This window comes from Halyomorpha halys, unplaced genomic scaffold (genome assembly GCF_000696795.3).
Source record: "Halyomorpha halys isolate HHAL.00 unplaced genomic scaffold, Hhal_1.1 Scaffold1724.1, whole genome shotgun sequence".
In the NCBI taxonomy this organism is placed as follows: Eukaryota; Metazoa; Arthropoda; class Insecta; order Hemiptera; family Pentatomidae; genus Halyomorpha; species Halyomorpha halys.
In genome coordinates, this window is record NW_027108605.1 from 80,567 (window position 1) to 98,720 (window position 18,154).

The 18,154-nt window shown below is 34.5% G+C and overlaps 1 protein-coding gene across 1 annotated transcript in view; it reads left to right on the forward strand.

The window, feature by feature from the left end:
* Positions 1-16,096, forward strand: part of LOC106690461 (fatty acid synthase) — a 30,230-nt gene extending 14,134 nt beyond the window's left edge. The window contains exons 17-37 of the mRNA XM_014435912.3: positions 1,837-2,085; positions 2,163-2,330; positions 2,410-2,564; positions 2,656-2,814; positions 2,901-3,200; positions 3,321-3,517; positions 3,619-3,846; positions 3,920-4,043; positions 4,120-4,296; positions 4,452-4,631; positions 4,713-4,911; positions 5,017-5,203; positions 5,280-5,428; positions 5,599-5,846; positions 5,940-6,182; positions 6,264-6,501; positions 9,226-9,422; positions 9,511-9,744; positions 11,401-11,658; positions 11,855-12,091; positions 14,970-16,096. Coding sequence (XP_014291398.1) covers positions 1,837-2,085; positions 2,163-2,330; positions 2,410-2,564; positions 2,656-2,814; positions 2,901-3,200; positions 3,321-3,517; positions 3,619-3,846; positions 3,920-4,043; positions 4,120-4,296; positions 4,452-4,631; positions 4,713-4,911; positions 5,017-5,203; positions 5,280-5,428; positions 5,599-5,846; positions 5,940-6,182; positions 6,264-6,501; positions 9,226-9,422; positions 9,511-9,744; positions 11,401-11,658; positions 11,855-12,091; positions 14,970-15,083 — 4,241 coding nt within the window. The 3' untranslated portion in view covers positions 15,084-16,096. The remainder of the gene's footprint in view (positions 1-1,836; positions 2,086-2,162; positions 2,331-2,409; positions 2,565-2,655; positions 2,815-2,900; positions 3,201-3,320; positions 3,518-3,618; positions 3,847-3,919; positions 4,044-4,119; positions 4,297-4,451; positions 4,632-4,712; positions 4,912-5,016; positions 5,204-5,279; positions 5,429-5,598; positions 5,847-5,939; positions 6,183-6,263; positions 6,502-9,225; positions 9,423-9,510; positions 9,745-11,400; positions 11,659-11,854; positions 12,092-14,969) is intronic.
* Positions 16,097-18,154: the final 2,058 nt, after the last annotated feature.

Below are 18,154 nucleotides of genomic sequence, written 5' to 3' on the forward strand. Positions count from 1 at the left end.
ATTTTGATTTATTTATTATTATTTTTTATATTTATTTTTGTTGTATGAAAGTGTACTATTATCTCTGTTACCCATTGCCCAATTTGTGGCAGATTGTTATATTATCAATAAATAAAAGTTTGCAATAAAAAAAAATAAATCGGATTCTGATTCTGAGCAATTTGAAAAATATAGTATGGCAGATACTTCAAAATGGTTCAAAATGGTAACTGTTCTGGAGAGCAGATCCACTGGCCAAAATATTTTATATATTATATCACTTTATTTGGGATAGGTTTCCCTAATCATATATTTCGTTTTATCCGTATTTATTTCGATACCTAGATTTCCTTATCCTCAACAAATAATACCAAATCATCACCATACCCAAGCACCGGTGTTAACGCCATATTTTATTATTACAATGTAAATAGTATTTAAATTAGTTAAATTTATTTTTATTTATACTATTTTAATTGAAATTTAGTTTTTTGAAATGAAAAAAGTATATTTTATTTTTTTTGTTACAATTAAGTAATAGAGACAGTTGCGAAGGGTTGATAACCGTTGCTAAGACGTCACCTAGCAACGGACCGACCATCTTCGTTTTTTAAATCAGTTCCGGTTAATTAGTGGCCATGATAGTGTCTAAGCATCCCTGTCTGCGTTTATAATTTAATAGTTTGGACATTTTTAGGGAGTTATCCGTCATTACAGTTCGAAACCAGATCTTTTCTGTGTTTCGACTTTAATATATGAGTTCCGGCTAATTAGTGTCTCCGTTCATTTTGGTTTATTTATTGACATTGTGAGTATGTTAATCAACATTAAATCCGGGAACAAGACCTTTTCTGAGCTCCTGGCCTCTGAGTGCAATATGAATTGTTGCCAATTAATCAGCTTGCATAATTCATAAAAACAACTAGACCCCGTCTGCCCTTAATAAGTGTGGCCATCTTGGCTTTTGGATATTTGGACTATCGATGAGCCACTACAGAAACCTTGGACCATTACACCGGTGTATTTAGCTACAGAGCTGCGACCAACACACCTCGACAAGCAAAATATCTTCCCCTGACCTATCGGAGTGGATCAACCTTTTGTCGACCAGTATTTATTTTATATATATATATATATATATGTTGTAAATTTGTCTCTTTTGTTTTCTTAATTTATTTATCTAATTTTATTTTATCTGAAAAGGCCTAGATTAGATTAGATTAGATTTTTATTCAGGGCGATCAACATCTAGGTTATTACACCCTTTTTACTTCATCTATCTTCTTGTCTTTGACATTTGATGGTTAAATGTAGACTATTTCCTTTTTTACACTGGTCGGTATTGGTGGATTATATTTTAGTATAAAGTTGAGTTGAGTTGGCCTATTTATTTTACTTGTATTCATTTTTTTATTCATCTTTTGTTTGTTTTACGTTTAAGTTTTTCAAATATATAAATTTACCAAATAAATGTTTATATCCGAACCAGCTATTTGCTTGTTTTTGTTAAAGCCTTCCAACTAAAAGACAAAGTCGATTTGAGATGGTTTTAACAACCAGTATATTACTACCTTAAGTTAAACAAACCCTTTTCGGTATACTATTTTTTGATATAAACAATACAACAATAAGATATTTCAGCTACTGGCAACATTTCAGGAGTTATTGGGAATGAACCTAAAAAATATAATTTAATATAACTTAGGCCATTTCGAAAAATCTGAAAGATTAAGCCTACTGAGGCTCAGGGAGAGGCAATTTTTTCCATGGTATTTTCGAACATATTTACTTGTATTTGGTTACAGGTACAGTAAAATTGTAAACAATTCCCACTCATGGATATAACTAATGTTACAGGTGTAGTTAAGTTCCTCGTCAACATATTTGATGGGTCTGGTGACTTTGAGATTTGCGAAAGTGGAGCTGTAGTGGTGAGAGGAAAAATAAGGGAGTCCACCGGCATTGAGAACGAAGCCCTTCCTCTTGGGCCTCTTCCAGATGCAGCCGAATTTGACCTTCAGCCGAACGACATTTACAAAGAACTCCGCCTCAGAGGCTATGATTACAAAGATATGTTCAGAGGTCTTATTAAATCTGATGGTTTAGGTAAAGCATTTAGTTCTACAATGCTTATTGTTTTTTAATCGTCAGAATGTTAAATGTTATATTGTATTAACTTTTAGGAAATGTAGGGGAATTAGAATGGAAAGAAAATTGGGTGAGCTTTGTAGATACAATGTTACAATTTTCGCTTATAAAAAGGAAATCGAGAGAGCTTTATGTTCCAACAAGATGTCAGAGGGTCATAATCGACCCCGTTGCACATCTGGCCTGTTTACAGGACGCAGAAAGTAAGAACTAATTACAAGTAATACATAATAATAATAATATTACTTGTTTTACTAAGATTTGTATTTTCTTCTCGTTTAGGTGCTACTATTAGGTACGATAAACACCTTGAGGTATTGCAGTCTGGTGGGGTCGAAATTCGTGGAGTTAAAAAAAGCCTTGCTCCTCGAAGGCAACAGGCGCTTGCAACCCCACTAACTGAAAAATACATCTTTGTGCCGTTTAACAACAATAAAGTATGTGCTCACTTCAACACTAATCTCCACTCTCCCCTTTATCCTCTAACTCCATCAATAATAAGATGTATTCAATAATATTTCTGCTTAGGTAATGGCGCAGAAAGAAGTAATCACGTCTCAGATCCAATTGGTTGTTGAAAATTGCCCATTAAATAATAAAATAAAGATTGTTGAATACGTAGGAAAGCAAATTGTGCCCATTACCCCTTCCGTCCAAGCTCTGCTGGCAGCAGAACCAGCACTAAGGGTTTGAGAATTTAATTTTTAGTTTAAAAAACAAACTTAATTAGTAACATTAAGGATTTAATAATTTTAAAACTTTCTTTCAACCAGGTTGAATTTTTTATTGCAACGATTGAAGATATAGAGACGAGTGCACTTAGTGACGTCAATATCATTAAGAAAGACTTGGCAGAAGAGCTTTTGGATGACAGATACGATATTTTGATTGCTCATGAAATTCTTTCCAATGGGGGACTTCTCAATAACGCCTCTGAAAGCGTTACCGAAAATGGATTTATTTTATCTGTTGAACCTCATAATTATAGCACAGCCGAGTTAAAGAAACTCAATGATTTTGTCTTGGTCTCTGAATCCAAAACTGAACAAAACACTTACGTCTTGCTGAGAAGGGTAAGTGAAACCTAGTGCCTAATCATAGCAAATATTTAATTTGTTTGTTATCTTAGCGTCAAACATCATTACTGATTATCATTAATAGTGGGATTGAGTATACTACATTATAATTTGTAGGAGAGGGAGTCCTTACCAAGCCAAATAATTCCTATTCATCAGAAGAATTTCGAATGGATTGCAGAACTTAAGAAAATCATGCAAGAATCTAAAGACCCCGAAGAGAGGGTGCTCCTGGTGTCAGATGATGATCCTTTCTGTGGTATCATCGGTTTGTTCAACTGCTTAAAGAGGGAAGAAGGAGGAGCTAAACTTAGGTACTACGATAAAACGAACTATGTAACGATAAAACTAGGATAGCAAGCATTACTTTTTCAAGGTTTGTGCAAATTTTAAATTTCTGATATCATTTTTACAGGTGTGTTTTCACTTTTGGAAATAAGTTCTCAATGGCTCAGCACAAAGATCAAATTAAAAAAGATCTGCTTGTCAACGTTTTAAAAGATGGAGCATGGGGTTCATTCAGGCACTTGCCAGTTTACTCTAATGATCACTCCCTGAACGTTGAGCATGCATACGCTAACACACTTGTGCGTGGTGATTTATCAAGTCTTCGATGGATTGAAGGGCCCCTATCATATTACAAGTGAGTGTTTGTTTTAAAAATTATTATTATACTGTATTAATGTGACACTATCATATTATTATTAATCTTTTAGACCAGAATATTATCCGGGAAAGGAACTTTGCTCAGTATATTACGCACCTTTGAACTTCAGAGACATTATGCTGGCCACTGGAAAACTCCCTCCAGATGCACTTCCAGGAGATATGGCTAACCAGGTATCTATTTTTTTTTTTTAAATAATTTGAATTTTAATAAAATAACTTTCTAAAAACATTTTACATTTTGCATCAGGAATGTATCCTCGGACTCGAATTTTCGGGAAGAGATTCAAAAGGAAATCGAGTTATGGGATGTGTTGCAGCTTGCGGTTTAGCTACCAATGTTTTGGCTGATCCTGATTTTATGTGGACTTGCCCTGCAAGATGGACCTTAGAAGAGGCTTCTACAATCCCAGCTGTATACGCAACTGTAAGAATATGTTTTGTTTTAGATAAAATGCTTGGATGTATTAGAGAACAAAGGATCTTGGAAGATATTTGTTAATGAAAATCGTTCATTAGTTGAAACTATTCGTAACTGCTGATCATCCATTAGTTCTCATCAATATTTGTTGTGTTTTACAGAGCTACTATGCCCTTATTGTGCGTGGTCGCATGAAGAAAGGAGAAAGCATCCTCATTCATGCTGGAACAGGTGGCGTTGGCCAAGCTGCCATTTCAATTGCTCTTCACATGGGCTGCACCGTATTCACAACTGTTGGTACACCTGAGAAACGCGAATTTATCCTCAAAAATTTCCCAGAAGTAAGCGATTTCCAGAATTTTATTGATTGAAAATCTGTACAAACATTCTGTTTTATTCTTAATTCTATTATTATTTTATAGGTGAAGCCATCCCACATTGGTAATTCTAGAGATACAAGTTTCGAACAGATGATAATGAGGGAAACAGAGGGTCAAGGGGTCGATTTAGTTTTGAACTCACTGGCTGAAGATAAGTTGCAAGCGTCAGTGAGGTGCCTTGCAAGACACGGTCGATTCCTTGAAATTGGAAAGCTTGACCTCTCAAATAATTCACCACTTGGTAAATAACATATTTTTGTTCTTGATATTTTGCGAAATGATTGATTACAAAACTATAGTTAGACATTCCTGTTTATGCCCATTACCATTTAAATTAATTTTATAGGTATGTCTCTTTTCTTGAAAAACACAACATTTCACGGAATCCTCCTTGATGCTCTATTTGATGCATCTTCTGATAACCCTGATAAGATGGAAGTTGCACGATTGGTCACTAATGGAATTAAGACTGGTGCAGTAAGGCCTATTCAAACTACTGTGTTTGATTACACACAATTGGAGCAGTCGTTCAGGTAAGTTTTGTTTTTACACATGTTTAATAGTACTATTAAATTATGATCTTCCTAATATGGTCAATGCTGGTTCTAGATACATGGCAACAGGCAAACACATTGGTAAAGTTGTCATAAAATTAAGAGATGAAGAACCTGAGAGAATAGTAAAGCATCCTAAACAATTTATGATGGAGTCTTCACCAAAGACCTATATGAATCCGGACAAATCTTATATACTTGTTGGTATGTCTTCTTCTCAAAACATTATTTTTTCATGGCTAACTGAAATAAATTTACGACTCATTGTTATCATGATAGGTTCAGAGTACAGAAGTTTTTATTGTCCTTATGTTCACATATTATATAGGCATTATTGATAAACTGTAATTATTTACACATTTTTACATTTTAAGGTGGTCTTGGAGGTTTGGGATTGGAGCTGACACAATGGATGATTTCAAGAGGTGCTAAGAAACTGGTTCTAGTCTCCAGATCCGGAGTAACTAGTGGCTATCAACACTTGCGTATCGATCGTTGGAAGGATTCAGGTTCAACTGTTGTGGTCTCTACTACTAACGTCACTGACTTAAACGGAGCTAAAAAATTAATAGAAGAGGCGAACAAACTAGGTCCTGTTGGAGGAATATTCAATCTTGCTGCTGTGAGTTTTTATTTTTATCATTGTTCGAAATGAGGATTCAGATAAATAGAAGGTAATAATAATAATAAATCCACTCATTTTGATCTGCTTTAGGTTTTACGTGATGGCTTGTTTGAAAACCTCACAGAAGCTGATTTCGCTACAGTTTGTAAACCAAAGATCGATTCAACCATAAACCTTGACATTGCCAGTAGGTCATGCAATCAGCTTGACTACTTTGTCACATTTTCATCTGTTGCTTGCGGAAGAGGAAATCTTGGCCAAACTAATTATGGCCTGGCCAACTCCGCCATGGAAAGGATTTGTGAAGAGAGGCAAAGAAATGGCCTTCCGGGGGTAAGAATTAAATTTTATCCTCGTTCATTATTTTCTCCTTAGACCTCAACTAATACTATTTTTTATCATTTCTTTCAACAGCTGGCTATTCAGTGGGGTGCAATCGGTGATGTTGGTTTGGTCATCGAAGCTCTAGGTGGTAGCAATGAAACAGTCCTAGGAGGCACCTTACCACAAAGGATAACATCTGTCATGTCCACTTTTGACTTCTTCCTTCAACAGCCACACAGTGTCCTATCTTCGATAGTCGTTGCTGAAAAGAATCAGGCAACAGATACAGATTCTATCAGTCTTGTTGACGCAGTCGCTAACATTTTAGGTAAGAACTATATGTTTTTGTTGAATTCCATGATATCACTGATTGCTTTCCGAGGAATTCGGGCATTATATCTGTCAATTGCTCAATCGCGATATCAAAGTTCTTTTAAACGATCTGAGTCGGCGTATAAAAGAAATAAAAAGAAAATGGGAAAATAGAAATTAGCATCGAGATTTACACTATTTTTTTCAAACGATAGGAAATAGTGAAATCCCTGATAATAAAAAGTGAGTAAAATAAAAATGAAATATTTATATAAATGAATAAATCAAATATGGTTCTTAGAGGCCGTATTTTGTGCATTAAAAATATAAAATGCGTAAAAAACACAAATTCTGCAATATTCATCAACTTTACTTTTTAATTTCAAATATTAAAATATGTAAACGTTACCTAAACTAGTTAGAATTAAATTAAAATTGCAAAACACTTTCTAAATTTATGCAAGCATAAAAAAATCAATTAAACTACACTGATTATGTACTGCGCCGAAGTCTTTTTAGAAGTAGAACAGGCTTTTGATCTATTTTGGCACCGGGGACTGCTTTACAAACCCTGTGAATTCATTCCTACCTGCTACGTACTTTCTCATCATCCGTCCTTTCTCACTGATAAATTATTCTAAGTAAACCACTATGGTTCCTATTCACTCCTCTATTCTCAGTCCGCTGGTGTTTCTTAAGGTGTTTCCTCTACACCGTCTTTACACCCAAACCAATCCTAACACTATCCTCACTACGTATGCTGATGACACATGTGTACTCGCAGTTAATAATAACCCTTTAATTGCATCTCAAACTCTCCAATCCTTTAACACAGCCCTCGAAGAATGGTATCTTAATCGGAGGATATAAATAAATCCTATCAAATCACATTTACCCTTCGTCGTAAACCTACCAATTGCCCTAAAGTTTCCTTTAATAATGTATCTTTTACCCCTCTCGAACAGATCCGCTACCTAGGACTATATCTGGACAAACGACTAACTTGGAGTCCTCACACAAGACTGAAAAGACAAGAAACTGCACGTCGATTTCGACTATTACGGCACTTACTAGACCAACTGTCTAAACTTCCAATTCATTACAAAAAATCGATCTACATGACTGTAATAAGGCCAATTTGGCGATAAGGAATAGAGGTTTGGGGCTCTATTAAATCTTTAAATCTCCCATATCCAATCCTAACAATCCAATCAATATTCTTCCTGGAATCCACAATGGTCCTTACTTTGTCACAAATAAAATCATACATAAAGATCTTTATGTTCCATTTGTAAACGAACTAGCCCGAACCAGATATCATTCCTTTCATTATAAACTCCCTAATCACCCAAACCCACTAGGTCCTAACCTAGCTTCCTCTTCCATTCCTGATAATCCTCCGAGGCGCTTATAAACAAGATGGCCACTAGACCTGCTAATGTAAAAACGTCATTAGAGTGCAGGGCAGTTTCTCTACACGCCTATATTACTCCATTAGAACTATGATTAAATTTGCTGAATGTGTTATTATGTAGTTTTGTATTATTATGTAAATTTCAATAAGGATATTAAAAAAAAAAATAAAATTTACTGATACGAAATTTCGTCTATAATTGAAGAACTGTGAGGAATTTATTAAATAATTGAATGATGTATCAAATGAATTTATTTTAAAAGTGTTTTGTAAACATCAATAAAAAGGATCTAGCTGACTTGTTTTCCCGTGTACGCATACATACGTATATACATATACATACATATTCACACATACATACATATTAGATATGTTCAGCCGAGAGAAAAAAGGGACTAGTATGAGATACACGAGATCACTTCATATACTGATTTATTTGGCTCCTTAATCCTATATATATACATTCTGCCATTGTTGACGGGGGGAGTCTTAGGATTACGATCAATAATACCTGTACTCTGAATATAACTTAAACACATCCACATATATACATATATAAAATCATGGACTTTGATTGGATTTTTTAAAATCATATTTCTGCAAGTATATTTTGTGATTTCAAAAATTTAAGTACCGATTCTATGATTTTGTCATCGTTTCTGAGGGCTAAAGATATGTCAGGTTTCAATCCAAAACTGTTGAGTTGTGACGTAAAGTATGGGCATTCCTCAAAGATGTGGCCAATTGTAATATTGTTGCAATAGTGTTCACATTTTGGCTGCGTCTCCTTTGTATTGAGGTAGGAATGAATGATGAGTCTTGTGTGTCCTATTCTCAGTCTAGTAAGCACAACCTCCTCTCGAAGACATTTGCGGTTAGAGGTACTCCAAGGTCCAGCTTCCTTCTTCATAGTTTTCAGCTTACTCGCGGTCTTAGTATATACTAATTTAATTTTATATAATTTAAGGACTAATTTAAGCATATATCTGAGTAACTATAGCCTGAATCCTTATATACAACTGTTATTACGCACCTTTTCTGGCATTTAAATTAATCAATATTAAAATGTTTAAAAAATCGTATGCATTATCTTATTTATAATTTTTTGTGGCCAATATTTGAATAAATAAGTAATAAATAGATCACAAATAAATGGAATCCACCATTTCTCCTTTCAATTCTGATTCATTAACCTCATAATATTTATACCATATCGATCATTTTCTGCAGTTGAATGGTGTTTAGAAAATTAATGATTTCAATCTTTTTGTATCTGAAAGAAAAGTTTATACTTTAATTAATTTATTTACATATTCTCACTTGTAGGTATTAAAGACGCAAGTAATATACCTGATTCGACCAATTTGGGAGAACTGGGTATGGACTCACTCATGGGCTCAGAAATTAAGCAGACGCTTGAAAGAAATCACGACATCGTTCTTACTGCTGCAGAAATAAGGGGACTAACTTTTGGGAGACTTAAAGAACTTTCTGGTTCGCAACCAACAGTTGAAAATTTACAGGTAGAGTTGGAAGTTATTTTATATAACAATACAGTGATATATTCCATTATAGCAAAATTTGTGTATTGTATGCAACGTACTTTTTCAGGAAGCTAAGGTAGCCCCACAAACAAGGCTGACGCCAACAGAGATATTGGTTCCAATGCCGTCTGCGACTCCAGCCAATGGTCATAAGCCTTTCTTCATCGTCCACCCTATTGAAGGTGTCGTTAGCCTTCTTGAAGAGTTTACTTCCAACATGCCATTCAACGTTTACGGTTTACAGTACACGAAAGATGTCCCTGACGACAGCATTATATCACTCGCAGCATTCTACTTCGAGGTATAAACTGTTATCTTCTCTGTTAATGTTTTTTTTAACAGGGCGCCTTCTTTAACCTCCCCTCCTCCACCCTTAGCTACGTTAAAATCCTTAGACTTCAGTTCATTTAGTCTGACAATTCTTTTCTGGTTATTGTACTCAATGGCTTCTGCCAGATTTCCTAAAACGTTCTTGGTACATAGTGCCTCCCATATTTCGTTTCTTTGAACAGTGTCAAATATTGCTTGAAGATCAAGAAAGGCATTGTCCATATTTTTATCCTTATCCCATGATTTCTTCAATATAGTTCTGAGGGAGAATATATGATCCCTTCGTAGAAAAGGTTCTCTTATTAACACCTACAAGAGCAAGATCCTACAGGAAGGAAAAGTACTGGAAGTATACTGTTATGGATGTAATGGTGAAGAATTATTACTTCACTGTTATATCCCATATTACTCTTAGGTAGGATCGTATTTCTCTTACCTTGGAACATTAACGTAACGGTCAGTGAAAGTGGATTTATTATTTCTACACAGGATAGGTAAAGCGAACTCCATCTGCTATACTGTGGTAAGAAATAAATCTGAAACTCCACACCTTTGAGTCAATGTTCTTGCCTGAATTCCTAATGAAACTAATAGCTGGATGTTGGCTGATATACTGGAAAGTAGATTATATTCTAAGGCTCGCAAGCTGATTTCCTCAGGAAGGAGGATAATCGAGACCTACTAAAAATTATGAACAACGTCCCTGATGGTGGAAGACCTCGATGTTGAACAAAACTATCGTACCTGGAATATGACGACCGTCAGGTCTGGTCCGACGCTAAAGCAATATATGTGATGCTTCAGAAGATGATAGGTATTACAATCAGCAGCAGTCTTGGGCAATAAGTATCAGTAATAACTAAGCACATTCATACCAAAATCATTAAAAAAAATATTGCGAAATTACGCATTATTATTATCATTATAAAATAAACTATCAAATTTATACTCTAATATGTACAGCGTTTACACACTCGGTCTGAGAATCCCTGAACCCGCTCTATCCTCATGCAGGAGGGGTTGCGCAGGGCTCTTGGAAATCTCACCGCAGCCCTCTTGCCGCGTCACTGGTACTGATCCAGTGGAGGCTTAAACCACAATCCATCTGATCACGAATGGAGAATGGCTATTCCCTGAAGTCCAGTTTTCGAGTTTATTTAAAAATAAGTATTCCGTTTAAAACTAGATAAGGATTGAATCAGAAGATTTGGGTGGTTGGAAAGGTTGATGAAGGTATTATGAAGCTTTAGTTGGTAGAAGGTCAAGGACATAATAAGGGATATGAAGACCAGAGTATAGTGTTTTTTTGGAAACGTTGAATATGGTTCTGAGGATTTTGGATTGAATAGGTTCAATATTTACCTATTCCCCTAAGATCAAATCAGTAGATCCAGATAGGTCAGCTAGTCTTACAAATCAGAAATGAGGGATCGTCCTGTTGAACAGTGTCAAATATTGCTTGAAGATCAAGAAAGGCATTGTCCATATTTTCATCTTTATTCCATGATTTTCTTAATCACTTTTCGTATTCTATCTTTAATTATTATTTGTTTATGTGTCATTTCAAACTATTATTTATGTATTCTATAACAAACGATTAATTTAATATATTTTATATTTTTTGAAGACTATCAAGAGCATTGAGGTGCAAGATCCAATTTTGCTTTGTGGATATTCCTTTGGAGCATCAGTAGCTTACGAAATGGCCTTGCTATTCGAAGCTGAGGGCAGATCTGTCCACCTCTTCATGATTGAAGGTGCCCCCGACACTGTGAGGATACGTGCTATATCTTACCGCTCAAAAAAGAATTATGGAGATGAGTCTGATGTGTTTGCATTCTATGTTACTCTGTTCAAAACTGTTGATCACCAAGAATATGCTAAGGTAAGTTATCAAGTTAAAAAAATATACCGAAACTTAAAAGAAATATATATGTTTTCAGTTAATAAGGTTTTAGCCTGCTGAATTAGTGGAAATTCCTATTATAATCTGTTACCAATTTTTACAAAAAAGTCACAACATATATAAATTATGAAATTCAAAATTTTCTAAATATTTATAAAATCATTTGTATTTATAGCTAACAGAAGAGTTCCTAGCCTTACCAGACTTCGATTCGAGATTGCAACTTTGCGCTGAGAAACTGAAAGGTTATGGTGAATCAGAAGAAGATCTGAAGACTGCTATTCTAGCATACTATAAAAAATTAGCCATGAGCTACACCTACTATCCATCCAGTATTTTCAAAGGAAAGGCCTATCTCTTTAGGTGTGAAGAGGACTTTTTCGATGACGAAAAAGATTTTGGACTCAGCAAGGTAATTTACTAAACTATGTATTCCTAGTAAACGCAGTCGTTATATTGCTAAATTTGTAAATTGGGTTGAATATGACATCTAATCCATTAGTTTGGCAGATGCTCAAAATAATGTCTAAGAAAGGAATTGAGTTTTTATTATGTTCTATTACACTATCGACATGTCAAAGTCCCACATGAGATCATAACACAAAAAAAAGACCATCCTCCCCAGCCGAACGCGTCCCAATAAGACCCCTGGGGAGCGACGGTCCTATATCACTTTTAAAATATTAGCTTAAAACGGGAAGATGAAACTTTAAGATAGTTAAATCGAGCGATATTTAATAAGCGCCTGAAATTGAAAAACGGTATGAAACCCGCAACTCTCATCCTTATTTTTTTTTTCGTACCCTCCTGTTCAAGGTTTTAAATTAGTTGTTCATACATACATATGGAGAGGTGTGCCATGTGTACAGCTAGCTATTAGGATACCTTGGATTGCCTTTTGGCATGATAAGGTTAGGTGAGGTTTCCAATTAAGGTTGTAGACTTGGTTGGCTTACGCCAGTGGATTATTGAAACTTTGATAATATGGCATAATATAACAAAATCTGTGGCACGAGCAATTTTAAAATAAAGGTGTATCCATAAAGATTACTTTATTCCAGACAGGTGGGGATACTTACCACTATACTACCGAGGATTTACATAGTTATTATATGTAATGATTATGATGATTAGGACTACTATTGCCAAAGTGGGGATGTGAATATCGGACGAAATTATCAATAAATATGTTATATATATTTTTTCTTACCTCCTAGAACAAAGAAAAGGCATTTACTATCCCCATTTATATCATATGTTATATATATATAAATTTTTTTTTCGTATTGAAAATAAGGAATACTTAGGTACAAAGATGTCAGTTGAAGTGTGCTGCCTTCTTCTTCTGGGTATTTTAAGGGCTTTGTCGAGTGTACACTGTGTGTGCAGAATCGATGGCGCATATATATGTATTAATGTTATATATTTATGTAGCCTTACTTATCTTTTTTTTTCCGAACCCTCTAAAACAGAAATGAAAGTGAATTAATGAGCATTACTGTGAAAAAAAAGAAAAGTAATTCGTGTTGTGTCTTACCTTTTACTACCTTTGGTACTTTAAGGTTACCTGTTATGTTTAATATCACGTTTGAGCTATCCATTCAAGGAGCTATTTAGAGTCCGGAGGTGAGGGGCCTCCTCGTGTTGTATCCAATATAAGATAAAAATAAAAAATAAAAATGATAAAGACGAGAGATAATGGTGAAATAATAAGAAAAACAGTCAGAAATCGAAAAGAAGTGTGAGGGAGGGGGGTTGGGGTGCATCAGAAGATGGAGCTATGAGGTGATGTTAGTAGGGTTTTTGGAACCTTTCCTGCCCTGCCACCTCGCAGAAAGGGGGGATGGAGTGATAGACTGGAATACTGGATTGAAGGAAGCAGAGAGACTGTCGAAGAATTTAATGTGTCTCCGTGTGATGAGCTGTTGTACAGTTTCTAACTGTAGTTCGTTATGAATGTGCTTACTTATCTGACTTTTCAAACGGACAATTATAGCGAGTAGGTTGGTCGATGTACAACATGTCACAGTCTCACGAGAGGAGATCTTAACGCAAAAAAAGACATGCCGTTTTAAAGTGATATAGGACCGTAGCTCCCCGAGGGTCTTAGCGGTGTGGGTCCACCAGAGAAGGATTACCTTTTTTTGTGTCTTATGATTTCCTCTTGTGAGATTGTGACATGTCGTACATCGACCAACATACTCGCTATTTCAATCTATTGCTTTTTGGAAAATATCAGCTGCACCGTTCGTATAATTAGTTGCCAAAAAAAATAAGAATAATATTAGAGATTGTACATCCAATAAATAGCTAATGTTGCCAATAAATATGAATTCGGTTCATCAGAATGTTGGTTAGTTCAGTAGGTCACTTTGGAGAAGCCAAGCTTGGGTCACTGAGGCCTTAACGCCTACGGTTTTGGTACGTCTAGTTCGTTGTTCCAAGTAATTTGCTGAGGAATATCTTTTTCTGTGTGGAAATTCAAATCGAACAATGTTGTAAATATATTTAATTTATCTCTAGGATTGCCTTTTAATATTTTTGTGTCATGAACTCCTCTTGTGAGTACTTGTCGTACACCGACCCGTTTACGTGAATGTTTCAAAAGTGATATAAGACCATCGCTAAATCGGGGCTTTAGTGGGGCGGGTGGGCCTGGTTGGATTTACTTCTAATATTTTTTGTTGTAGGTGGGTACTTGTCGTACACTGACCCGTTTAAGTGAATGTGGTCGGCCTGGTTGGACTGCCTTTTAATATTTTTGTGTTATGATCTCCTCTTGTAATATTGTGACATATAGTCAACATACTCGCCATAAACTGTTTCAAAGTTAAGATAAGTATCGCTACCACAGAGGGTGGGAGTAAATGGCTCACACCTTTTTTTTTTTTTTTTTTTAATTTCAGCCACTAATTAAATATTGCACGATTTAACTGTTTTACTATTTTGGTCCTGTAGGAGAATGGACTCAAATGCAGTGCAGTTAAAAATTACGTGCACAATCGTTTCCGGTATTCTGTATCTGGGACCTAGGGATATATTTATTTTCCAAAGCTTTATATGTTAGCAGAGAAACCCTCATGGGACTCGGTAGTCCGGATTAACTTTTTCTGCTGTAAAGAGTGTCAGGAAGTATTCTTCCAGAAAGTAATTTACAGACAGGAAATGTATCTGAATTATGGCAATAACCTTATTATTTTAGATTTGGAAATTAACAGAAAATATCTTTGGAAGTTTTTGGTTTTTTAAATTTAGGATAAATCGGACTAATGGTAATTTCATTCTTTCAGATCTGCAAGCAGACCCCTGAGATTTACACCTATCCAACCACTCATCAAGGTATCATCAAAGGCAAGATGGCTAAGGAAGTAGCTGACAAGATCATTAAAGCTGCAAAATCATGAAGCACAACTTCCAAAAGTAAAAGAAACAATCACGTAGAAGGAAAACAGCCAACTCCTCTAGTATCTAATAGGGCATATTAAGTCAGTTAAATCGAACCATTCCATATACATGTTAACCCTTTGTACTCGGTTTTCTTTTCTAAAGGAGATAACGTAAGTCTAGCATATTACTCGGTTGTCACTTCTGAGGGAACATTAAAGTTTATTTGCGATTACGGAGAATAAACTCATTCCACCGCAATCTTTTAAGAAATGCATGTTTTCCTGTAGTTGTCTATTAAAATGACTGAAAAAAAACATATAAAAATATCAAGATGCGTAATAAATAAATCACCCGTTTTACGTCGAAAGAGAAGGTATGAACTGTATTCATGACGGACTACTTCTCTAATCCGTTGAGCAATATGTAGAATTGGTGGGACGAAGATATCTGTGTAAGGTTTAATGATATAGGGAAACTTGGTCAGATAATAATCAGAATTTGCCATAATGTAGAAAATTATAAGATTTTGTATCCACAAATACATAAAAACCTAAGTTCATTACAATGCCTTACTTGGTCATAAAGCAATATATAATAACACGATTCCAGGGTGTACGTTTTCGCAAAACAGTGGCGTCGAGTTGCTGGTAACGTCAGTGCCGAGTGCTAAGGGTTAATGTTTGAAGATCTATTATACATTTACAAGTTACCTACTGAATTCGTACAATGTCTCTTATTCCACTCTACAAGTAGAAAACATGTAGATTATGAAACTCTATATATCTGTCTGTGTTATTTAGTCATGATAAAACATTATCATGATGGTTAAAATGTGAACCAATTATTTATTTATGTTCATTATGTAAATATTATAAAATTTTATTTTGAGTTATAATATTTTATATGTAAGCATATTTATGGATAGACACTATTATATTATTATACTCTAGACTGAGATCTACTTTATTGTTAACAGATAAAATCTAATTGATGTTTTCAAGTTTCTAATATCATCCTTAAATTAAAACTATTTTTAATACGATACATAATATTTTGCCCTTAATATATGTGAAACAATTGGTTGGCCCATACATGTTCTAAACATGACTAAGAGATTGATTGCGAATCAAGAGTACAAGAAGCAGGTTTCTTTGAAAGGAGTTGATATTGGTGGGATTAAGTATTATGTGGCGTGGTTGTTGGTACAAATGATACTTTAGCGTTGCCCGTTTTTAGCCGAGTGAGTAAAATTGTCAACTTTGGCTCATGACTGCAGAGTTTTCGGTTCGACTTTTATTTCTGTGGCGGTCCCACGAAAGAAAACTTGACCCCTCATCATGGATGGAACAGGTTGGCTACCTCTGAAACTCATTTCTGACATGCCTCTACGTATGTAAATTACCAGGAAAGTGGTCATAAAAAACAAAAAAAAAAAAAAAAATGTTCAGCTTTACTGTAGCTGAGGGAGTAGAGAAACTTCAAATGGTTTCAATTCCGGCTCTGACTTCCGGCTTCGGTCCCACAGAATAATAACTCTACATTACCCCTCTGGTTAGAATAGGGAGGTAATCGAAAAGATAACTCCTACTTACAAGTTTATTATTGCTATTAATTAAGCCTGATTACACTACCCCCATTGAGAAAAATGCATGTAGCATCTGATCTGAGAGTGGTGTGGAGAAAAATCGTCTTCACTACATATTAAAAGTCATAAAAATATTTGTTTTATTAAACAAGTCCTAGTTTTTTAAAAATAAATATTTATCTTATTTAATTAAATAATTACCAAAAATATCATTTTTAATTACAAATTTTCTGACAATATTTTAAGGTGAATTTAAAACGCAAAATCTGGTATAGTGTCACAATTTTTATTCTTCTTTCATTTATACTAAATTAAATCAATATTTAAAATTAACAAGTAATCCAACACTTGTTGATAATATATAACACTATCCAATGGCATACTACAATCACCGAAAATAATTACAACTGATATGAATCATTGTCAGGGTAAAACAATAATTTTATAATTTTTTAAATAAATATGCAATAAGTGATAAGTGATTACTGCACTTTTATTGAACATTGGCAAATTACTGCATTTCTAATATGTAAACCAGTTACTGATACTAAACGTACCGCATTTTAAGACATACAATTAACTCTCCTTCCTTCCCATAACCTGACTACCCTTTAAAGTCTAGAAATTTAAAATTTACTTCAAACAGCAGCGGTTCGTGTTATTAAAATATATTTCAATATTTGTGTTAAATATTGCAAAATGTTTTACACAAATATTGACTAAAACTCAAAATTTATTGTAATAAAATCTTTTTAATTAAGAAATTTGGATTTCTTCGTTTCAATATGGTGTTTGAATATAAAATCAAACTATTGTTCGTCAATTGTCAACATTCGTAGTAGGTGATTAAAAACTTCTCAATAACTTTGTAACTACAGTAAGTTGGAAAACTGGGAACTGAAGTTTCGAAAATGTACTTTAAACTGCGGAGATAGTGGTAAAAAGGTTTAATCAAAGAGTTACTAAAATTTAAAACTAAAATGATTTCCACAATGAGAAATTAGGAATTTATTATTTATATACAGTTAAAAAAATTCACCCCATTGTGAACGAAATTGTGAGGGGAAAGAACCCTGGTAAAATATTTTTTGTATTTTATGAAAAGTAGTATTTAAATGTTTTTGAGAAAGCTAAAAACGAATCTGACTTGCCTTTTCGTAAAAGAAATTTTTTCTTACCTATCATATTAGGCCCCATTTTAGGATTTCGTGATTTTATACTTAAACTCATTCAGTGCGATCAGTAGTCTTTCGGTCTTATTCAACATTTTAAGAAAAGCAGATTGGTATAACCATTAAATACATGCATGGGTGCAAAGGTGGTATGTGATAACTAGGGATAGGATTTTTATGTTTTCACATATTTTTACCTGACCATGATATCTGCGATTCCTTACTAACTGAAGATGTTTCAAGACATTTCTGGCCAAACGAAGCCAATTTTATTTTACATATTTGGCCTTTTTTTACATATTTTGTTGTAAATCACATATTTTCTGAAATA